Below are 23,688 nucleotides of genomic sequence, written 5' to 3'. Positions count from 1 at the left end.
TTAGATCGTTCTAGAGCCCGTATTCCGAACAAACAAAACTTGTGTTTTAAAATGTTCGTGTGAAGCAAATTGCAGGAAGTGTAAATCTAGACAACATCAGCATTGCTGGCTCGCTTGTCAAACATGAAGCTATCACCATCCTGGGAATTGAGCGGAACCGGCCCGCCCCCGTCCGCAATTAAACCACACATAGGTTTAGCTTACTCATACACGAACGGAAACGCCATGGAAATCTACTCTGAAGTAGAAATCCAATGTTTTCCAATCACTTGCAGAATCAAATGCAGAATCTGTTCCAAAATTCAATGGAAAGAAAATTCTATGGACTCGTGCTTCAGTAAACGCATACGAATCCCTGTCAAAAATGACGCGACGTGCCGACCTCGGACCCACGTCCACCGAGCTCTACCTGATGTCGTGACTGCGTGACCTCGGAGACCTGCCAACTTAGACTCACTCACTTAGGAGTTGAACACCCCATCAATCCAAAACAACTCTTAACGGTCTCTTCCTCATCAATATCAATGCCATCGTAACATAGACGCCCATCCGTTTGCAGAACGGTCCAACCCCCCAGCCTCACCATGCCATCCCATACCACCCCTCTTCTAGCAAACGACTCCTCCTCTACCCACTCCTCAACCGCCTCCTCCAATTCCTCCATCGCTCGAAACCGCAAACGAAATGTCCAGCGCTATGTAGCGTTTACCTCCGCCATCGTATCTTGTCTCTGCGCGGGCTCGATCACTACATACTCGCTGTACGGCCATCTATTCCAAGAACGACTGCACTATACTCAGTTACAGGTTAACTATGTTATCATTGCCGCAGAACTGGCGCTATACCTGCCGGTTTCCGTGCTAGGCTATTTATGCGATCGTGTTGGCCCGGCGCCTCTCTCGTTCCTCTCTGCGATTCTGTTCAGTCTTGGATATGGTCTTGCGGCGTTCACGTATAGAAGTGGTGCGAAGGATATCATGGGTCATACGATTGCGAGAGGCTGGCCTCTGTGGGTTATGATTACTGCGTTTGTGGTTGTAGGGTTGGGGACGACCTGCATGTATCTCTCTGCGGTGACTACATGTGCGAAGAACTTTGGGAAGGGGAGGTACCGGGGCATTGCGTTGGCTAGTCCGATTGCTGCGTTTGGACTCAGTGGGATGTGGCAGGCTCAGGTTGGGAGTCGGATTCTATATGAGAAAAGACCTGGCTCGAAGGGTGACGTGGATGTCTTCAAATACTTTGTATTCCTGGCCGCGACATTGCTTGTAGTCGGGCTGGTAGGAAGTGTCTTCTTACAAGTCGTGGATGAGGATGAATTGATAGATGAAGCAGTGGAAGAGCTGGAGCGAAGTGGACTGCTGGAAGACAGTGCCTTCTTTAGACGTAGTGGGAGAAGCTATGGCACCTTGGGGGAGCTTTCGGATGACGAGTTGGAAGAAACCCGGAGACAACAGGATATCAAGTCTCGGGAGGAAGAAGAGGCTAGAAAGAAGACGTGGCTATTAAACGAGGAAACTTCGAGGTTCTTGAAAGACAAGACCATGTGGTTCCTTGCGGCTGGCTTCTTCTTTGTTTCTGGTATGTCTAAAGAAAGCTTTCTGACGGTACATATACTAACAAACATAATAGGCCCAGGTGAAGCCTTTCTCACAAACCTTGGAACAATCATCGGCACGCTCTATCCGCCAACAGAGACCCCAACAACCTCAGCAGCAACCCACGTCTCTATTGTAGCAATAACATCCACCATAGCTCGCATAGCATTCGGAACTCTAACCGATGTCTTCGCACCCGCCACAACCGGCCACCCCAACCAATCCCTCAGCAACTCCCTCTCCTCTCTCCCACCCCGCGACACCCACAAACCCTTCTCCATCTCCCGTGTCGCCTTCCTAATCCTCACCGCCCTCCTCCTCTCCCTCGGCCAAGTAATCCTCGCCTCAGGCCTCATCCAAAACCACGGCGAACGCTTCTGGATCGTCTCCACCCTCATTGGCACAGGCTACGGTGCCATCTTCTCCCTCACCCCGCTCATCATAACCGTCATCTGGGGCGTCGAGAATTTCGGCACGAATTGGGGGATCGTAGCGATGGTCCCGGCATTCGGGGCTAGTGTCTGGGGAATTGTGTATAGTACTGTGTATCAATGGGGCGCGAAGATGAATGAAGGTGTAGAGGGTATGGAGGAGGATGTGTTGTGTCATGGGAAGAGGTGTTATGAGGGGAGTTTTTGGGCGATGGCTGTTAGTGTTTGGATTGGATGTGCGCTTTGGTGGTGGGCTTGGAAGGGGAGGGGTGGGTGGAGTAGGAGGGGGATTGCTGTATAAAGGGCTTGGAAAGAAGAGTGTATTGTAATTGATAGCAAGAGGGGTTGTATATATTCTCCTACGGCTCGTATGCATTTGGACATCGGTTTGCATAATGGTTGGCGTTTTGAATTAGCGACATCCTTGGAAATTGAAGCGATAATCTATTACCACTTGTCTCCTGAATTTTGTTCTTGGCCATGAGATATGTTACGATGTCGATAATCTGAGTTCTTGCCCGTCACCATGAGATATCCCGCCGAAATCAAGACATGCATCTATATTCGCTCGAATCAAATGAAAGACAAGACGACCATTTCTATGTCACCAGCAATCGGCAATCCGCACTAACAATCTAATCAGCTGGGTATACGTTTCCTCCATCACCCTTCAAACCCCTCTACCAAAGCCCAAAACAAAACAACCTCATCCTTCAACCCTCAACTCGACTCCTCCACACACCCAACAAAAGTCGGCGTCCCAGGACTCGTGCCCAGCGTCGAATCAGTCTCAACGCTCATCCCCCTCCCCAACGGACTCCCCTTCATCTTCCTCCCCTCTTGCTTGACTCTCACAAGCGGCCTCGTGGCTTTCTTGACCGGTCGATAGGGACTTTCCGGAGTTCGCGATGTTCGGGCAGGAGAAGAAGAGGGTGCGCGTTGGAGCCATGGATCGGGTGTTTGATGGCGACGAGCCTCGATCGTGCGGGGTGGTAGAGAGGGGGATTCTGTGGTTTGCCGGACGTAGTCATCCTCGTAGTAAGCATCGCGGGTAGGTGATGCGTAGCCGCCGTGACGCTGGTACTCTTCGCCGTGGTGTTTGATTGGGCTTTCATCATACGGGTCGAAGCCCATTTTCCGTCTTGCTTCGTCACGGGCGGCGCGCCGTGCTTCGGTGCTGAGACCGCTGGTGGTGGATGCGTCGGTGAGGAAGAAGTTTAGGGTTTGATCGGGGATGCTGAGGTGGGAGGATTGTTGGAATTGTTGGAGGGAGGTGAGCCGGATGAGCATCTCGAGGAGGGAGAGGGAAGTGCGGATTGTGCCGTATGGGTCGCTGCGGGTGGGGAGGGGGATGTGAGGGGTAGGAGGTGCGGAGTGTTCTAGTAGTGAGGAGTCTGGATTTCGGGCTGCTGGTGTTCGAATGAGTTGGGTGTATGGTGTTGGTGCTGGGGATTGAAATGGAGTCGGTGATTCCGATTCGAGGTGAAGTTCTTTGAGGTTCTTGTTGAGTATATCTTCATTTGGTGACAGAGGCTCTTCCAGTTGCTCGGATCGTAAGGGCGATGAGTCACCACTTGAGCTTGGGATTGATTCTTCTTCATCCTCGGAATCAGGGTCCTCGTCTTCGTTATAAACCTCAAATGCGAGCCATTCATGGTCTAAATCTGGTGGCAAGCGCCAGGCTTCACTGAATTCCTCCTTCACAGGGGTTTCTGGCAGCACAGAACTCTCCCGTCGGAGTTGCTGGTCAATTCCATCTTGATCCTCATCATCTTCGTCGCTTAATGACTGACTTGCAAATAAATTTGAAGTTTCCTCGTATGTGTCGTCCCTTATTTCATCTTCCTCCATCATTCTCGTAGGCGACTTAGCGTTTATGTCGCGTTTCAACAATAGCACAGGACTGTTAGGTTCTCCGTCATTGCCGATATTGAGTATTTTGCCGGTGTCTGCATAAAATATCTTGGATATTTGGTGGATTGGGAGTATTTCGCGAATTCCAGCAAGTTGAACTCCGTCAAAAGGACCAGGTTGAGCAGCGTCTTCCTCAAAATTATGTACTCTGTCATCATCCAGATCTTCGACAATGTGTAGTTGATAAGCGTATTCGTTAGAAGCATTTACCTTTGCCGTAAATGATTGTCGTCCGTTGGTAGCGTTTGACATCCTTTCCGAGTCGCTCAAAGGCACACGCATAAGTTTAACTTGTGCTTTGTGGAGTACTTCTTTCCACGTCATCTCCCTCTCGCTCTTTCGTGTACTCTCATGCATATTTCCATCCCCATCGATTTCCGTTCCATTTCTTTCGACTGCAGCGTGGCCGGCAAATAACATGTACAAAGACAATGTTAAGGGAGGCCCGATTTGCATAGGCTGTGAAGGATCTTGGTTGTATGCGAAGTCTCCATGAGATAATATTGTACTTGCCTGCATCAGTCTCGATGGTGATACGCTCTGTGGCAGACCAGTAGAGGGATTCGCGCCAGATGTTGCAATCGCAAGATTGATCAGCGGTACGGCATCGTCAATCCTGATGATTAGAGCCTTAATATCTTCGATGATTTGCAGTACCTCTAATTCAAATTCTGCTCTTGACCTGGCATCACGTTTACTTCTCGGTGACGCTTCCTCCGCGCCAGAAGCCTTCTCAAATCTCGCACCTAGTGACTGTATGTCCCAACGAAGGGCCTTTGTTAGGGTTACTGCAGACTCTAAAGTGTTGTTTCCCCTCGCAGAACTAGCACGCATCATGCCGTTAGCGAAACCTCAAGTGAAGGGGCATATATACACTCACATCAACTCTATCATATCAATAGCAGGATATACAATCTGCAAGGGATGTTTAGTGACCGCGTGCACGTCAAGGCGGTTGACCTACTCTCAGTTTCCCTTCGAGCTTAGTTTGCAACTTTCGTAACTCTTGAAGCACCTTCTTATCCTCTACTTTCTATCATAGCAAGTTAACGAATTTTTCATGAAAAGCATGGCATATAGCCACAAGTCCATCGGGTGTCTACCTTTAGAAAGCGCGTGGCTTGCCGAGTCGTGTATTGCACGGTATAACAAATTCCCACTCTTCATCAAATCAGCTACAGAGTCCATGGTGAGGACTTCCGTCCGTACCTAATTGCATGATTGTAGGCATGCTGGGTGATCTATAAAAAAGAATCAGCACGTGATCCAAAAATGGTCATCAGAAACAGATTGTCTACCTTTGCTAGCAGCACCTCCATGTTGCAAAGACAGATCCAGCAGTTTCTTGATCAGCCGATGTACATCGCTGTGTCGTATTTGGCATCCAACGAAATCTAGAAACGCTTCTATGCTCAAGTTCTGTCGATTTGGCGTTTGTTGCGGTGTTGATGTTAGTGGTGTTAGGTCGACAACCTTCAGCCACTGAAGACGTGTGGGATAAATTTAGCGCTACCTTCAGGCTTCCAGGCTCGCGTTGTATTTCTTTAGCTCACGTTTGATATCAGCCCTTTCAAACCCAATGAATTTATATTTCATAGAAAAAAGCCGTAAATTCATTGTAAAAATTGCCGTTTCTTATTTTTCACCTGTCAATTCTGAGTCAGTCCAGTCATAGTTGACTCGAAATAGTCACTGTGACGTACCGCCACAGCCCTCCTACCGGCCAAGACTTCGACCCCTCGATAAAACGCAGCGTATCGACCAGCCAGCCAGCCCAACAACAGCCCCACACTTCCTCACACTTTGATATCCATCCGTCTCCAGACTCCCTCGACCAAAAAAGTTCCTTTCAAACAACAACTGCAATCCGCAATCATGTCTGACCTCAATTCTTGGGAAGATGATCCTGCCGCTCAGGACGACAATCTGTCACGGCAGACGCAGCAAATGAATATCAATAACACGCCACAGCAGGGTGGTCAAGGAGGGGCACCCAGTTTTCGACCGGGCGCAAATTCATTTCAACCAGGAGCACAATCTTTCCAGCCAGGACAAAACTACCAGCAGTATGGCGGGGGATATGATCAGTCGGGATACCAACAACAGGGCTATTACAATCAACAAGGAGCCCAGGGCGGTCAGGGTCAGGGTGGTTATGGATATCCTCAATATGGCCAGCAACAGGGTGGCTACCAGCAATACCCCCAAGCTGGAGGATACAACGCTGCGTACAACCAAGCGCCAGGCGGGTTCAATCAAAGTTACAGTGAGTTATGATACCTACGTTAATATTCCCTACTTTGTTCGGTCTTACCAGATATTCCCCGCTTGTTTCGCCTACTATCTCTTGCTCGTAGCTAACTTCCGTTTCCAGACCAGCAGTATGGTGGATACTCTCAGCAGCCACAAGGGGGGGCGTCGACATCACAGCAAGCGCCTCGACAGACACCAACGATTGCAAAACGGCCAACCGATGGCTCGGGAGCGGCGGATCTCAATAAGCCGGTTACAACGAAGGCGGGGGCACCCAAGGTCTTGAGCATTGGAGGAGACGCACCAAAGGCGAAAGTCTTAAGTATCGGAGCAGATGCAACGAAACCCAAAGCAAAAGTTTTGTCCATAGGCGCACCCGCTGCCGCCCCTGCGGCTGCGAAACAAGATGGCCCAGAAGCAGCTGATGCTGGGGCCAAGGTCACTGCAGCAAAGGCAATTGAAAAGACGGAGAACAAAGCGACTAAAACAGAGAGTGGTACAACGTCACCTACCCCTTCATCCGGTCGATCGAGTCCCACTAGAGCTAAGGCCGCTGCTGCTGTGCGAGACGTTGATGCGGTGGAAAAGGAACAAGCCGCCGATGTGGATGAGGAGACGCTCAAGGAAATTTACGGCAAAGAGCATGTCAATATCATTTTCATTGGTCACGTCGATGCTGGAAAGTCGACATTGGGAGGTTCTATATTATACGCTACCGGAATGGTTGACGAACGGACTATGGAGAAGAACAAAAAGGAAGCGAAAGAGATGGGTCGTGAGACATGGTATCTCTCCTGGGCGCTAGATCTTACAAAAGAAGAAAGGTCAAAGGGAAAGACGGTAGAGGTTGGTCGTGGTTTCTTCGAGACCGAGAAACGACGATACAGTATTCTGGACGCCCCTGGACATAAAACTTACGTACCAAGTATGATAGGAGGTGCCTCGCAGGCCGATGTGGGAATTCTTGTTATTAGTGCGCGAAAGGGAGAATACGAGACTGGTTTCGAGAAGGGTGGTCAAACTCGAGAGCATGCCATGCTGGCGAAGACTCAGGGTGTCAATAAACTGGTAGTGGTTATCAACAAGATGGACGATCCTACGGTCGAGTGGTCGGAGAAGCGATACACTGAATGTACGACGAAACTCGCTCAGTTCTTGAAAGGCACTGGTTACAACTTGAAGACTGATGTTTTCTTCATGCCTATTGCAGCACAACAAACCATGGGTATCAAAGACCGGATACCAAAAGGCGTCGCACCATATTATGACGGCCCATCTCTTCTCGAATATCTTGACAATATGACAACTTTAGAGAGAAAAGTCAATGCTCCTTTCATGATGCCAATTAACGGCAAGTACCGAGATATGGGTACCCTTGTGGAAGGCAAGATTGAGGCAGGCGTTGTAAAGAAGGGCATGTCTTTGATAATGATGCCTAATCGGGACAAAGTCGAAGTTGCCGCATCTTACGGCGAAACCGAAGAAGAGGTACCGTTGGCTCAAAGCGGAGACCAAGTTCGATTACGGCTACGTGGCATTGAAGAGGAAGACATTCTCCCAGGTTTCGTGCTTTGCTCGCCAAAGCGTCTTGTCCACTGTGTCACAGCCTTCGAAGCACAAATCCGTGTTCTGGAATTGAAGAGCATCTTGTCCGCTGGATTCAACTGTGTTATGCACGTCCATTCAGCGATCGAAGAGGTAACATTTGCTACCCTCCTACATAAGCTGCAAAAGGGAACTGGGAGAAAGAGCAAAGTTCCTCCATCGCATGCCAAGAAGGGTGATAGCATCATTGCAAGAATGGAGGTTATCGGCGGCGCTGGGTCGGTTTGTGTTGAGAAATTCGAAGATTACCCTCAACTAGGACGATTCACCCTTCGTGATCAAGTAAGTCAGATTCTATCACTTTTTGTACTAGATACTAATATATATGCAGGGACAAACTATTGCAATTGGCAAGATCACCAAGCTCATTACGGACGAAGCCAACGCTGCTTAAATCGACCGTTAGAGCGTCACAAAAGTCATACGTGGATATTTGATAACAGCTCGGGTTATGGCTGAACGAGATAATGACATTACTTTCCGGCACGGAAAAGATCCTAGTCCTGTGTATTCAGCATATGGCTGGGCATTTTACATTTAGGGGGTAGATAGACGCATTCTACAAAAGCCATTTGGCAGTTTTTGAGCACTTGCTTCCTTCTTTTAACTTCGATAATTACTTTACTTGGATCAATCTTTCAGTACCTAGGTAAGTGCCTATTCGCTTAATTTGACACCCGGAGCAACAACTCTAAACCCATTTTGAAATCATCCTTCTCCATCATGTTTGGCCTTCTAATCCAATCTGGAGACTATTATTCAAGCAGCCAACTCCTTAAATTGTTTCAAATCCCCAACGACAGGCTCCAACATCTGCGGCACCAGAACCGCCGCATCACCTTGAAACCAGAAATCCCCTTCTCTCAAATCACTGGCACTACCCAACTCCCCATCATCCATATTCACAACCGCCACTTTAGCACCAAACCTACAACACCGTCAGTGATCCCCTATTCACAAAATAGAAAATCAACTCACCGTCTCGCAATCTCCACATAACTACTAGCCGGCCACACCGTCGCCGTAGTCCCAATGACCAAAATCAAATCCACGCTCTCCCCAGCCTCAATCCACTCATCAATCCCCTCAATCGTCTCACTCGGCAACGCCTCCCCGAACCACACCACGCCAGGCCTCAGCAAGCCGGTCTCACAAGATGGACAATGCGGTAGTTCGTCCTCGGGAATGGCCTTAGGACGACGCGGGTCGAGGTGATTGTGCATTGATTTCGCGGCGGGCGCGAGCCGAGTTTCGATGTTTTCGGGCGTGATGGTTAAGGCTGGGCATAGGGGGTCGGTGAAGTTGTCGATGTCGAGGTAGGTGCAGGAGTCGTTGAAGCATTTTAGGTTGAAGAGGGTTGAGTGGAGGAGTTTTAGTTGGGATGGGGGGTGGGAAGCACGTTGGGAGAGGCCTAGGGGATTAGTGTGTGGAGGAGATAAGAGGGTGGGTGGTGTACCATCGACGTTTTGACTTAGACATTGGAATCCTTCTTCGCCTTTTTGGCGGGCTAATTCGGCGAGGGCGAAGTGTGCCATGTTTGGTTTGGCGTTGAGGGCTTGGTGGCGGCGGAGGGCGTAGAATAACCACTTGCTTAATTAATATATACTTCTCATTTTCATCTCGATCTTCTTCCACGTCTCATCTCTCATATTCAATCCGTTCTTTTAACCGACATAAGAAAGTAGTAACTCACAACCAACCCCGGATCATTCTCAAAAGCCTCCGGCGTAGCCAAAGACGTAGCCCTGTAATTCCTCCACATCCCCCCTTTACCCCGAAAAGTGTCGAGGCCGCTGGCGGCACTTAGCCCTGCGCCGCAGAGGGCGAGGATTCTTTTGGAGTTTAGGAGTGCGGTGTGGAATTCGGGGATGGATGTTGAGGCCTGGGTGGGTGTTAGTTTGGAACATAGTTCTGAAGTTTGGGGATTGAGGAGGATATGAGGTCTGGTTATAGATATAGGGAGGAAGGGTATAGAAGAATATATTAAGTTTACTTTGCTCATTCCTACTTCTCGCTTCGGAGGTCTCATGGTTCCGAAGGAGGATATGTATTTTGATGTCATGATTTCTGGCTTAAAGGCAATGCTATGTCGAGGGGATAGTGTATGCAAAAGGGGGGTTAGAGACAATTCGCAGATACGATGAGTATGAGATGTATATTTGTATATCATGATTCGAGAGCGTGAGATTGTAAGTGCATGATGTTGCCTGGAGGTCAGGGGAGCCAATGAGATGGATGAGAAGCGTCTCACGTGATGGGGTCTTATGCGGAAAGCTCGAGTTTTTCATCTGTTGTTTAAATGGCAATAAAGATTGCCCATGGAAGTCATGATACTTGGCTAGGAGTCGCAGAATTTGTCATTTCTATCAAGGGGCTTTTGTGGCTTTGCGAAGTACAAGTTCATCTGCATCTGCATCGGTCGCAAAAAGCCTCAGTGATAACACATTGGGAGGTATCCATTGGTCTGGCCAATTCATTCGTAAGGCAGAAGAAACAAAATTCCATTCCTGCTCTTGAGATGATGTTGTAGCCGCTTTTGCAGTATAGCAGATCCACTAACCTTATTCAAAACAAGTAGCGGAAAGAGGAAAGATAGCACTTGCTAGCTTCTGGATTTTAACTATGTCCAGTATATGAACTCAAGAACTTGCAGACAAATAATCATATTTATTACATCTAGTTTCGACTTTTCCAAAGTCCGCTAGCGGGTATCTTATAATATTCAACAGAGAAGACGAATTCTGCGCAGTAGTAAGCCCAAGATATCGAGGCCATAACAATGCCTGTACGCCGTCCATGTCTAATGTTCCGATAACGATAAACATGATGCAAACTCCGTAGACTATTGAGGAATTCCGAGCTCGAGGTCTTCGCTCACCGTGGGCGGAAATAGACCATGAAGAATAACTTTCTGATCACTTCGGTATCGTTCGAGCTCCTCTTTGGCCAATGGGTATCTTCTGATTCTATTCCATCGATTGCATCTGCAAGAATCGTCTTGTGGTAGATTGTATATTTTCGAGGCGATGCGATCTCGAACTTTCTCTGATAAAGCTGGGATTTTCAAGAATGCTACTAGGTCATGGTCCGTTTGCTGGAAGTTGTCCAAGTACCTCAGCCAACCATCCTGGTCCAATCCTCGCATTACTTCAGCTCGTTCTTTCTCGGAAGAATACGTTGAAATGAGACTGATTGCTAATGATCCTTGACAACATCTGCAACGAGAATAGTTAGTTACGGTTTCAACTGCCTTTCAACCATCGCGAGTGGAACTTACCCAGCAAATAATCCTACGGCCATTGCAAGAATGCTTCGGCTTTCGTTTATTATCTGAGCCCATGACAGGGTCCCGTTCATGATAGTGGCTAATGGGGAGAGCGATGCGTAGCACAATGCCGAGAGGACGACCATGGCCACGAAAGAGACGAGATCCATCAGGAGGCATACGGGGGCTATTGGCGGAAGACGAGTGGCTATTATCTTGCTCGATGCGACTGGCGGGATGAAGGAGGCACAGATGGTATTGCAGAGATTCCAAACTACGACAACATTTCCCTGATAAGGCTGAGTAAGTTTTCTCATCATCAACACCGAAAATAAATGCTTACTATTGTGTGCAGTAATTCCGAGTTAATAACGAAAGCACTGCTGTAATGCTTGCTTCCAGTATCCAAGAGCGTATCCTGAGCAATTATCTTCAAGGAAAACGACGTGGTTACCGAGCACACAGAGAACATGTACAACATTGCTTGTGTAAGATCGTATTCTCCTTCATCCACATAAGGGAGTTGCGGTAATTCCACTCGTGCTGCGAAGGCTAGAAGTCGACCAAAATGAAGCATGCTAAACATTGTCGTTAGAGGAAACGAGTCTAGGTTTGAGATATAATCAAACGAACAGTACGTACCAGGCAAACGTTCCAGCTCCAAGTACAACGCAGTCTATCGTACTGAAAGACTGTACCACAAAAGAGCGATAGCAAATCATCATCGAAAATAATGCAAGAAAGGACGACATTACTACATCTTGTATCAAAGAGCCAAGCCTCATCAATGTCTCTGGTACACAGCCATGTAGCAATAGGCATAGCCCAGACCATATTATCGAAAGAGAGCATGTGGCAACTATCGTAATAAAGTGACCCGTATACTGTGTGAGAATGTTGTCATGACTGCTGAATCCATGTTCTGAAAGAAGAGTTTCGATTCCCCAGAACACGGGGAAAGCAGTCAGAATATGAAATGCAACTGATTGCAATCGGACCCTTCTCGACCCGTTCGTCGACTGTACTTTTGGCATCGGGCTTGGGGTATTGTTGGAGAGAAAATATGCTCCATCGTTTGGACTTGTCATTTCGTTGGGGAAGACAATGATGGTTAGTCGTCATAAGGAAATGAAAGCAGATAGGCTATCAGGAAGTGAAGCCAAAGCTAATCATCGGAATGGATAGCAACAGAGCGAGAATGTGTAGAGGTACAGTCTCCCAGCGACCGAACAACGGCAACTGATGTTGACACATGCTGTCCGAGACCCAACATGCCTTATTAACCTCTGAGCGGTGCCTCTATTGCAGAAGCGCTTACTTCAAAGATAGAGATTCAAAAGGCGAGTGCAGGATTGTCCCAAGGTACATACGCGAGACGAGCTGTACTCTGCTATTCCACTCTTGGACATCCGACGACTGTTACGAATTTACGAGTAATCAATAGTCTGGAAGAATGAGCGGGTAAAGTCATTGCTACAAACCACGTTACACGTCCGCAGCACTTCCTGCAAAGTCGGTCGGCACTTGTAGTTGTGTGCTGAAGGAGTCACCCTATATACTTCAGAAGGAGCCGCATAACAGAGCGATATTGACTGTTGTAACTGTGTAAAAGAAGGAGGTAGGCGAGTGGAGGCATCGTGATGTTGGGCAAAAAGATGCACAGATACACATTCTCACGTGCGGTGAGAAATAGCTGTATCATGATTCGCTGTGAGCCGAGGACCCTCGTTCCTGAAGCTAGCAGTGCGCTCTCCAGTTTATGGCAGAAAATTATATCTGCAACTTCATTTGTACATTTGTATATTCCATCGTCAAGAACAATTGCGAAGTCTGACGCGTGATCGCCACGCTTCTATGTTTAAGTGGCCTAGACATGCGGTCAGGTCGTTAACATCTAAGACTTTCCGGTTAAATTTCACCATCACTCGGGGTGCGATCCCATCGGCTTCACGGCCCTCACGGTTCCTCGCGATGGATTCAGCTCGTCCGACAGACCAGGACAAGAAACGGCAACACCAAGGCAGACAAGGCCAACCGTGGGGAAAGAGGCAGAGGACAAAGAAAGAGAAGCCTGTAAAAGAAGGCTCAAACGATGAGGTTTTGATTGCCGATATTCGGGCTCTGCTCGCAGCCCAGAAACTGTCAGATGCTACATCCGTAATCGATACGACGGCGGAAAAGACTGGCGACCCTCCTGCTGGCTCAGATATACTTGCTGCGGAATCCTCGGTTGTTGAAACGAAGGACAATGGACAAGAAGAAGTTGTTGAGGGAAAGAAGACGCCCCTGCCAGCACCATTTTCCGAGATCGAAGTAACGGTGCAAGAGATATCTTCAACTGGAGATGGGCTTGCAACGCATAGCAGCTCAAATCAGATATATGTGGTTCCTTTCACGGCGCCGGGTGACGTTGTCAAAGTGAAAGTAATAAAGCATTTTGAAAAGGAACGATACTCTCTTACGGATTTTCTGTCTGTCGTCACGCCCGGCCCTCTGCGGGATGACAGCCGGATCAATTGCAAATATTTCAGTAAATGTGGTGGGTGTCAGTTCCAGATGATGGACTATTCAGAGCAGTTAAAGCACAAGAAAAGAATCGTTGAAAAGGCATTCAAGAACTTTTCAGAATTGTCACCTAAGCTTGTACCGACGATTAGGGACACCATAGGAAGCCCATTGCAGTACGGATATCGTACGAAACTCACTCCCCATTTCGATGGCCCACCAGGTCATCTCAGCAAACAGGACAAGCGAAATGGAGTGCGAAATTTCTTTACCGAACCACCGCCTATTGGTTTCATGTTGAAGGGCCAACGAAAAACATTGGACATTGAGGACTGTCCAATTGGTACTGATGCGGTCAGAATGGGTATGAAGAGGGAGAGAGCGAATGTCGTCAAGAATTTGAAGACATATAAAAAGGGCGTAACAATCCTACTTCGGGAGAGTACTGAAAGAGTGCAGAATGACGATGAAAAAGCGTCAACCACACCTGACGATTCCATCAAGGTTCAAGGACCAAAGCACACTGATTTCAAGACATGCATTACAGACAACAATGCTACGTCTACCGAGTACATCGACGACTTCGTGTTTACCAACACCGCCGGAGCGTTCTTCCAGAACAATAACTCCATCCTACCAGATTTCACTCAATATATTCGAGAAAACATTCTACCCCCACCTAGTCCAACCGCTCCGGCGATCAAATACTTCATCGATGCATACTCTGGCTCTGGTCTCTTCACCATAACTCTCTCATCACTATTCAAAACTTCGGTTGGAATTGACATCGCAGAGCCCTCGATCGTATCTGCCCGCCAAAACGCAGCGCTCAACAATCTGCCACCAGAGCAATGCAAATTTATTGCAGCAGATGCTCCTAAACTTTTCAACTCCATCCAGTATCCCAAAGACGAGACCGTTGTCGTACTTGATCCACCAAGAAAAGGATGCGATGAAAGCTTCCTGAATCAACTGCTCAACTTTGCGCCTCGGAGAGTGGTATATGTCAGTTGCAATGTCCATACACAGGCCAGGGATGTGGGCGTGTTGGTACGTGGTATGAAAGGCTCGAAGACAAGATATGAGATTGAGAGCTTAAGAGGTTTCGATTTCTTCCCTCAGACTGGCCATGTTGAAGGTGTGGCCGTGTTGAACAGGGTCGAGGTGGATACAAGCACATCTGCTACGATCCCGGAGCCCTCAAGCTCGAAAGCTGGTGTTGATAGCACAGAGACTGTGGATGTGCTCGTGGAACAGCAGCCGGTCGAAAATCAAACGGCAGCTACATAAATGCAATTAATTTTAGGATACCCGTTAAAATTATTACAAGGTTTCCTATATTCTTCCGGGGTGCAAGTACTAATAGATAGGTTTTATTTTTAATTGTTAGCCACTCCGCTTCGTAATGCCGAATGATCATTGTTCTACTACTCGGCACCGGCCTTCGTGCCTCAGTGGTTTAGTGATGAACTTCCACTATTGTTCAATACTAGCTGTGTTGTTTGCTTTACTCTCTTTTTATGTTGATGCTATTTGTTCTCGACGGTCTGGAGTTGTATACTGTGATGGCTGATGCAGGTGACTATTTGTTTCGAGTATCTTTACCACATGTCTACAGTTTTTGTCGGTTGCTCTGCTGTTTCATATCATAAGCCTGTTCTATCACATCATATTTGGCAGGTGCACAGCTACATCCAAAGCTTTGTTCATTATTTATTATCTAAGCTGCAAACATACTTTTGCGAATCGAGATCTATTATAGCACACCTCGTCCAATAGCTTTTCTTGCATAGATGTCCCTTCGTCTGGTACCCTTATACTTCTGACGGGCTTTTGCTATTCAAAAATGCTCTTGCCTTTTGCAACACTCATTCCTCTGGACCTAACAAAACACCATCCACACGACGTGAGGCGACGTGGTCTGCATAAGCATCCTGATTGAATGCCCTCCCACGACGAAGTGAAGCGAGGAATTCAATGTAAGTATCCCAATCATATGTCCTCCCCATTTCAAACTCCGGGATCTCCACCCCATCCATGTCCACCCCATCCCATATGGTCCGCGTATCTGGCTGTTGATCCACAAACGCATAAGTTGGCTCCTCTTCCTCTTCTTTCACCTCCTCAGGATTACTCTCACTCTTCTTAACCCAATACATCATCCTCACCACCGGTTGTTCGCCAGTCACGGGATATTCTCTGCGTCTCCTTAAAAGAACAATGATTGCTCGATATCCCCGACTTAGCGCAAGTCTTCGATCAGACTCAATTCGCATTTGAAGCGACTCGTTTTCATGTATCCCGTCTAGAAATGAGGGACCTATTATGAACGATAGTGCTGCGTGGAACTCAATCCTATATTGGGTCTTGATTGTGGCTTCTTCACCACGAAAACATGAAGGACCTAGCATCAGCACATTCCCATTCTCGTTGTCGGATGGTAGGTGAAATACACCTCCCCTGTTCACGACTTCGGGGTCGGATAGAATGTGCCAAATGTCGTCCCAGGCCTCGTTGGAAATGTTCGGTGTGGGTCTTCTAGGAGGCAGTGTCTTGTCATCGAAAGCAAATAGATCGAAGATTTGTTCGTGGGGAGCAGCTTGTGCGGGGCCGCTGATATTGTGGTCTGCGTTGGGCTGAATGTCCTCCTCTATGTTGATGTGGGGGGCATGTTGCTCTTCTACGCTGTCGTTGGGGTGTCGATCCCCTGTGTGGACCACTTCGACCACAATAGCGTTAGAAGCTTGCTCCTCTGCCACGTTATTGTCAGTTCCTTGCCCCATATTGACAGCTTCAACTAAATTTTCATCGACAGGCTGATCTACGTCAACGAATACCGCCTCGTTATCATCAAAAGCGGACTCGTCGGTATCACCTGCCATAGGCAAGTCCTCATTAACAATCTCATATGCGTCCTCAATTCGCTCGTCGTTGTCACGGGAGGCTTCCCTCACTGCATCGATAAGATCACTCAAGCCACTTAAGACTCCAGTTTCTCTATCTGAGACTTCTTCCTGTGCTTCGACATCATCGTCCCAGCTCCCTTCCACAGCTATTTCTCTATTCCCTTCCTGTCTATGAATCGCCGTGTTCTCAGCAAGGTCTCGTTGGGCTCTAAGATATCTAGACATGACATCGGGGAAATCATGCTCTTCCTCCTCATGATCGTCTTGGATAACGGCGTAGTCTGCATCTGGAACCTGCACTATTTGGACTGGAAATCGAGGGAGTCGCGAGTTTTTTGAGTCGAAGCGGAATACTGTTAGATCTGTTTTCTCAGCTATCGGGTTATAGGTTGAAGGTGAAGCTGTCCCTATCTGTTGGGTGTCAGCCATCTGGTATGATATCTGTCAAATGACCCGAGTACTTACCTGTTGAGGCACGAGAAGGTTCTCATATCCTTCGAAGACCCTAAAAACTGAAGCCATCCTCTCCAGATCGTTATACGCTGGAATCCCCATTTTGAATTTTTGTAAAAAAGAAAGGTCAAAATCAATGAACCACGAAATTGAAAATCTGATGCGCTGTTTTTGGGCGTTTGAAGTCACTGCTTCTAGCTTGTAGAAATTAGTTGAGCGTCGAAGTGAGCGAGCGAGTGATCTCTCTTCGACGGGATTTTGAACTTGTTGGAAAATGATGTTTCTACTTGGATGTCGACTTGGGATTCAATACGCTTCCATGATGCCTAGCTTAGTCTGAACCCTGATATGTAATATGGCATTTTCCTAGTGAATTGTAAACATTCTAGGTGAATAAGCAATTGAATACAGATCTCGAAGGTTGGAAATTTTCTAATTATACGAATTGATAATCCCTGTATATTTATTTATATTCCATCTATCGGCTTTTTGGTGTGGCTATGTTTTGCATCTTGAATGTTTTGTATATTAACACAGTTATGTCTTGTAAGGTAAAGTTAAATTGTCGACACTTCTACTTGGCATCAAAATTATTCATAGCTAACACTGCTTTTGGAAAAGGCTGTGAAGAACAGGAGCAGGGTAATGAAAGCAGAAAGATAAAGACACATATGGGTTACTTTGTAACAAGAACACTTTTCACAGGAGTGTATGGTCATATCTGCAGTGGTACACTACTTAAGCTATTACAATACAACAATGTTCCTACTAGTGAGTATCGAGCTTAGTGGTATGTGATTAATATTAGATACAACCACATTGATTTGCAACTCAGAAGTTGTGAATCAATGCAATGATCACATTTTTCTAGCTAAAGCTGATAATGAATAAACGAAAGTGAAGTAGATATGTTGTGATTAGGAGTGGGTTTTTGAGTGCAGTAGGTAGATTCTGACATTATTTATGAAATCAAGCAAGAATGAGTACTTGATAATTCAAGAAGAAAGTATAATAGCTTGTAAGGCATTTCCTCTCTTAACCTAAAATCACCTGTAATCTTGTGTCCGCTTAGTTCCGTTCTATTATTGAATATACTACCTCGTACGAACTCCTCTCATTTACTCTCTTTAGATATCTCAATACATCCTTTCTCACTCTATTGCTCACTACCACCATTCACACTTCTTACCTCCCAAGAAGGTTCATGCCCTGTCTACAAACGTTGACAAGCTACTTATTATCTTGAGCTCGAAGAAATCAAGTGATTGGTGTATCATTCCTGGAGTGAGCCAAGGATATTGGTCACAAAGACAAATAGAGATGTAAAGAATTTACGCAGTCATTCCCGAGTGCTGAAGAAGATTAATGAGGGATACAAGATGCATCGGACTCGAGCACAAGATCAAGTATTCTGACAAGTAATCAAAAAGACAATCTTTATAGACTTTTTGTCAAGAACTTGTGAAGAAATATTTGTCTGTTGGTATTAGATAAGCCACATCACTTCCTGCTCAAGCTTGGAATCAAAACCAAAGAGAAAACCATTTTGCAGAATAAGAACCGCATCAACGACAAAAAACACAAAACGACAGCAATCCAACTCCCCGACCGTACGAAAGCCGTTAAACTCCTTCGGCCGCAACGCTTGTCAACTTCGCTTCCGCGGTTGATAAAGGAGGCGGAAGCGAGGAATCTCCCGATTTCCGAAGGAGGAAGATTTGATCACTTGACGTCGAGCAATCCCCAAGGCATTTCATGTCAATGGGGAATATGCCTGGATTATACCAGATTTGACACTCCTGATACCAAACCGCTAACGTGTTCAGTATCTTCAGAAACGCCATACAAACAACTGACTTAAGCGCCTGGAATAAAACAAACAAAGCAAAAGCCTGCGAGATTGAGATTCAACGCCACGATCTCGGCACTCCAAAATGTTGGACCCCGCGTTCCCGTCGTATCTTCTCACAAGCCAACATCTCAAGCCCCTCCCAACATTCGACGTGAAACTCCCACAAAAATCACAGCCCCATCAGCCCTTCCGCTCCGTAAAAAAACGAATCCTTCCCGCCCCCGCAGTCGCTTCCTGGCGAGATCATATGACTGGGTTCACGTGATGGACCTCCTTTTGGATTAAGCGAGTTGATATGGGAAGCGAGTTTAGGAGGGAGAGGGATGGGATGAGGATAGAGATGGGAATGAAAAACTCGATCGATGAACAACCTGGAACTCGGGAATTCAGAGACAAACAGCCCGTGTTCGGATGCGGGTTTCCTCTTGTGTTTGCGTCCCGTACCGGATTCCGCATATTTGGTCGATACACTCAAAAAATATTTTCTAGGAATAAGGAAACATACATGATCTCTCAACTTGACTCAACAAACCCTAAAAAAAATTTCTCTCAAGATCTTCACATCCCAGAACTCCCCATCCCCATCAAGCCCCCTTACATTTCCAAACAACAAAAACGCAACGCACACGACAGATCAAAAACGACCGATATCCGGCCCTCCATCCGCGCTGCACAAAACGCCTCGTCCCATCTTCTGGAGACACGTCAGATTTCCCCTCGACGTGGACGTCCAGACGTTACACATCGCAGGTGCGAAGGGGAGTGACGACATGTTGTGTTGGGCTTCTCAACGGTGACAACGAATGCGTTTAGGAGATTAATCTTTGGGAGGTTGCGCAGTTGTGCCCGAGTATTCATTCGATGGGGCTTCTTACCTATGCAACCTATCAGATAATAAGTGTGAGTTTTGCGCGGTTAAAGCGCAATGAGATAGTTCTCGTTAGTCTAGATCTAGACTTGGTGATAGGCAAACCTTTGTGCGATGTCGTTGGAGCGCGTTCATCGGACCTGAAACCCCGAGGGGGTGTGTTTGGGTTAGTGGGGAGCAAGTGCCCAGTGATCGCCTCAGGGCTGGGCTGGCCATAGGGCTTGGTTCCCCCGTTTCCGTCTGAAAAAAGGGAGCCTTGGGGCTGTTACCCCACAACCAACCATTTGGAGGGGTAAAATAGATATACGAGGATACATCATTGCCATCTCTTTCTGCCTTTCCATCTGTCCTTTAGGGTTGGGGAAAGGAGTCATCTTTACATCCCACGTGAGAGGTGTTTTCACCGAGTGGTTTTTAATGTGTCGGAATTTCATTTTGCGTGACTGAGTTACTCCGTGGGGTGCGAATAGGTGAGATGGTTGTCACGAGTGGAAGGTGGGATGATACCCCCACTACAAAAAAAAGGGTCTAAGAGACCCCCACAGATGGGTCTGCTCTGGCCTTCAAGTTCGCGGGATGGACGAGGTCAAATACACTCGAGAAGTTGGCCAGGCTTCTCAGAACCGCCGGATTCCGTTTATGTTTTGTGATGAAAGTGCTATTCACGGGATGGAACACCAGGGGGACGAAATCGTGGGGAGCGAAATGGCTGAAGCCAAAAGGATACATCACTTGGAAATGCCATAGCGCAGATGATTCGGAAGGGAGGGATCATCTTTCTTTTTGTAAATGAACAGACGACTTTCTTTTGATCACATAACCACAAACCACCCCCATTTAACCACTCGTAAACATCAACAAGGAAAACATGGAACGTAGTAACCCGAGTCAACAGCATCCTCTGACTAACTCACCCACCGCAACAACAAAACAAAAGTCTAGAATCTCGTAAACCTGTTTCTTCAGCCTGTATCTTGATTATTCCACACTGCGCTGTTCATCCGGCCTACATTTCCCCGAAACCAAAAAGATCACCAAAAACCTATCAGCCTGAGCGCGGAAAAACCACAGTGGGGTTCCGCGAGCGAACAAACCCCATTCAACGAACAAAATCCCATCCTCGTCTGAATGTATCCGCAATCCGGGAGGTTAGGCACTGATCTCCCACTCCACCATGAAACAGCGGTGAAAAGCGTCCAAACGCATTCGTGTGACTGGCTTGTTTGGTGAAGGCGGTATACCTGTGTATCTAGCGGTCAGATCCACGGGTCTAGGTCGTCTGGCTTCCTAGTGGTTGCATGGGCACCACGGCACTTGTTTGCGAGTACCCACGTTTCCGGATGCAGCAGCAGCAGTAGCCAGATGGAAAAGCGGTATGTATGTACAAACAAAATAACACGTAGAAAATGTGATACCTATTCATATATGTGTCTATCCCTAAGGGTACCCGCCCAAAGTTCCACGACATCAGTTTTTTTTCCACAGATAATTTTAATAATTTTTTGGTTGTGAGAAAAGAAAGGAAAGAAGGGGAGAAAGAGAAACGTGGATATAACACCGAGGGAATCCTGATCTTACACCCCACATTTCGAGTATTCCAAAGGCCACGACTAGAAGAACGCAGCCCCATCCCGTTGGAATTCCATTCCATTTGACGAAAGAAAGATCCAAAGGCCATTCTATTCAGAATCCGAAGACCAGCAAACAAACCAACTCACCAAAACAACAAAACATCTTGACGACTTTCCATCCTCACCGCACTCCTGCACGCGGTCACACACACACATCCAAACCATCCGCAACCATCCCCATCCCATTACTCAGCCCTTTCTACGCACATAACGACCCAAGGCCACTCAAATCCGCATCCTAAGAATACACCGGTCGCGCGGTGTGTTTAAGTCGAAGGGGAGCTTACGAAAGACTTATCGTTACATCACTGCCACACCCATCCAACAGGCGTTCGCGCTCCCACACCCACCCAACCCGCCTCGGTTTCCGAGCTTAGGAGTCATCGCGCCACGCACCGCGCACCAGGTGCCAACTATAGTTGTGTTTGTGTTGCAAGAAGGGGAAAGATATATTGTGTGAGATTCCCGGGGAAATCATTTTGGATTATTCAAGATACAAGTCGCAAAGGAAAGCAAGAAAACTCATACAACAAGAGAAGTTTTACTGTGAGGGAAAGGAAAGAATTATACACAGCATGTATATCTCAGGATCACCACGCTCAACGAGCTACGCAACCGCGTCACCCATGGACATCCCCACCTCTTCGCAGTCCACCACCTGCGCGTATCCCTCGTGGCCACGCCGCTCCTCGCTCTCTGGCAGCGACGCCGAATACCACAACCACAGTTTCGTGATCTCAGACGAGGAGCTCTTCGGATCGGAATTCGAAGACTCGGCCGCAAGCACACCGGCGTCTGATCTCTCGCGCAGTCCTGCGATGACGAACCTGTCGTCGCCGTATGTGGCCGAGAGCAGGAGTTATATGGAGGAGGCGCGCTATGTAGTTGAGAGCGGGAGTATGATGCGCGAGGTGGTGCGCCAGGAGAAGGCGAGACGGAAGAGGAGTGTTAGTGTGAATAGTAAGAAGGCGAGACGCGGGAGCAAGAAGATGGGCACGATTAAGGAGGTCGTGGAATGAAGGGTCGTAGGACGTGGAAGATGCTTGGATGCAAGCTCTTTTTATGGTATGTTTTTCTCTCGCCGTGTGGTTGCTTCAAGTATCTGTTGCTGACTTGCTGAGCAGGACATTTAAAATGAGGATATACCTTTACGGAGGACACCTTTTGAACAGGACAATACCTGTATACGAGTCGCACCTCATAATGAGGTAAAGCAACGACGGGAAATAATCCAGCCGACATTTGCATCGCGACACCACACTCTGGGGAATCGGCAACGTGTTCTCGTCGCGTCAAAGACAAAATATCACGACGGTCTCGCTGTCGCATCATCAAATCCGAAAGGTTGGCGACTCCCGAACGGGCTTTCTTAATCGGATAAAGAAAGCCCACCCGCATCCCCGAGATTACAACCATCAGCACGCCTGAAGATCCAGACACAACCGGGATTGGGAATGGACCGCATGGTGCACGCATTCTTACCACTTCTTGAAGATCCCCAGATTAGGGTCGTCAGCAAACCTGGGTTTGGCCAAAGGCTTTTACTTCGGCAGTGAGTGCAAGGCAGATTTGGTTTTGGTTGCATGTTAGGATTGATCTTCATCAATGCTGTTGGTGGTGTTTGGTGTGGGCAAATTGCATTGATGGATCGGGTTCTTGGAAACAACTCGACGGTCACCTCCGTAATGCGAAGTGGCGTATCACTGTCTGAAGCGCGCTGGTGTGTCTCCAAGCGCGATAGGATACTGTACGGAGTTAGTTGCCTGAGTGCCGGCCTCAGTGTTGTGTTGAGAACGAAGATCAGAAGAGTGACAGGGGAAGAGGATCGGCCTGCACTGGTGTGATTGAAAGATCCCAGAGGGAGATCAGGGAGTGATGAATCTGGACCACTCCAGTTCATCACATCACAATCACACTTTATCGAGGAAGTGCGGGGACACCGGAGCAAACAAAGTATATTGTTGGTGCTCGAGACGATGGGGCTTTTGGGGAAGTGAGCATGTGCTGTTGATTGTTTTTGAAGATATTTATAAATATCGATAGTCTGTTAGAATGCAAATTGATTTCTCCCATCACACCAGTCTTCACAGCTTTCATTCGTCTGTTTCTATGTGACCTGTGGACTCGAGATGATCACTAGACTAACCTCGTGACTTTGAGAGGGACGTTATCTCTCGGGAGTGATCTCGGCCAACAAGCTGGCGTTCGGGAGCTATGGGAAGTGGGTAGGAGGCACGGGCCTGCCCTAGCCCGTCCCGTATCGTGGGCGCTTATTCAATCCTGGTTTGTCTGCAAGAGGAACTTCCGAAGACTTTGTGTGGTGGGATCCGGCCACAGAGCTGACCATTGAGAAAACTTGAAGTATTCGAATTTCTCATCCGAAAGCCAATTGGTTCAAACAATATGT

General features: G+C 47.5%; 8 protein-coding genes across 8 annotated transcripts; 4 read left to right on the top strand and 4 right to left on the bottom strand.

The window, feature by feature from the left end:
• Positions 1–584: 584 nt before the first annotated feature.
• On the top strand, positions 585–2,330 carry GLAREA_02562 (MFS general substrate transporter; the record flags this gene model as incomplete). Its single annotated transcript, XM_008087648.1, has 2 exons — positions 585–1,581; positions 1,633–2,330. 2 exons carry the CDS (start codon positions 585–587, stop codon positions 2,328–2,330), a joined length of 1,695 nt encoding a protein of 564 aa, XP_008085839.1.
• A 419-nt stretch (positions 2,331–2,749) lies between these two features.
• GLAREA_02561 (uncharacterized protein) lies at positions 2,750–5,262 on the bottom strand (the record flags this gene model as incomplete). Its single annotated transcript, XM_008087647.1, has 6 exons — positions 2,750–4,766; positions 4,824–4,858; positions 4,908–4,976; positions 5,047–5,104; positions 5,153–5,184; positions 5,242–5,262. The coding sequence occupies 6 exons, from the start codon at positions 5,260–5,262 to the stop codon at positions 2,750–2,752; spliced, it is 2,232 nt and encodes a 743-aa protein (XP_008085838.1).
• Positions 5,263–5,818: 556 nt separating this feature from the next.
• GLAREA_02560 (P-loop containing nucleoside triphosphate hydrolase) lies at positions 5,819–8,195 on the top strand (the record flags this gene model as incomplete). Its single annotated transcript, XM_008087646.1, has 3 exons — positions 5,819–6,209; positions 6,318–8,083; positions 8,133–8,195. 3 exons carry the CDS (start codon positions 5,819–5,821, stop codon positions 8,193–8,195), a joined length of 2,220 nt encoding a protein of 739 aa, XP_008085837.1.
• A 365-nt stretch (positions 8,196–8,560) lies between these two features.
• GLAREA_02559 (DHS-like NAD/FAD-binding protein) lies at positions 8,561–9,863 on the bottom strand (the record flags this gene model as incomplete). The annotated part of the gene is made up of 4 exons (XM_008087645.1): positions 8,561–8,729; positions 8,780–9,387; positions 9,495–9,683; positions 9,795–9,863. 4 exons carry the CDS (start codon positions 9,861–9,863, stop codon positions 8,561–8,563), a joined length of 1,035 nt encoding a protein of 344 aa, XP_008085836.1.
• Positions 9,864–10,643: 780 nt separating this feature from the next.
• On the bottom strand, positions 10,644–11,652 carry GLAREA_02558 (uncharacterized protein; the record flags this gene model as incomplete). Its single annotated transcript, XM_008087644.1, has 3 exons — positions 10,644–11,016; positions 11,079–11,356; positions 11,410–11,652. 3 exons carry the CDS (start codon positions 11,650–11,652, stop codon positions 10,644–10,646), a joined length of 894 nt encoding a protein of 297 aa, XP_008085835.1.
• Positions 11,653–13,037: 1,385 nt separating this feature from the next.
• GLAREA_02557 (S-adenosyl-L-methionine-dependent methyltransferase) lies at positions 13,038–14,861 on the top strand (the record flags this gene model as incomplete). The annotated part of the gene is made up of 1 exon (XM_008087643.1): positions 13,038–14,861. One exon carries the CDS (start codon positions 13,038–13,040, stop codon positions 14,859–14,861), a length of 1,824 nt encoding a protein of 607 aa, XP_008085834.1.
• A 578-nt stretch (positions 14,862–15,439) lies between these two features.
• Positions 15,440–17,032, bottom strand: GLAREA_02556 (uncharacterized protein; the record flags this gene model as incomplete). Its single annotated transcript, XM_008087642.1, has 2 exons — positions 15,440–16,888; positions 16,943–17,032. 2 exons carry the CDS (start codon positions 17,030–17,032, stop codon positions 15,440–15,442), a joined length of 1,539 nt encoding a protein of 512 aa, XP_008085833.1.
• Positions 17,033–21,856: 4,824 nt separating this feature from the next.
• Positions 21,857–22,300, top strand: GLAREA_02555 (uncharacterized protein; the record flags this gene model as incomplete). The annotated part of the gene is made up of 1 exon (XM_008087641.1): positions 21,857–22,300. The coding sequence occupies one exon, from the start codon at positions 21,857–21,859 to the stop codon at positions 22,298–22,300; it is 444 nt and encodes a 147-aa protein (XP_008085832.1).
• Positions 22,301–23,688: the final 1,388 nt, after the last annotated feature.

Source organism: Glarea lozoyensis, assembly GCF_000409485.1.
Source record: "Glarea lozoyensis ATCC 20868 chromosome Unknown GLAREA6, whole genome shotgun sequence".
NCBI classification, from domain to species: Eukaryota; Fungi; Ascomycota; class Leotiomycetes; order Helotiales; family Helotiaceae; genus Glarea; species Glarea lozoyensis.
This window is presented reverse-complemented; position numbering and strand designations above follow the sequence as displayed.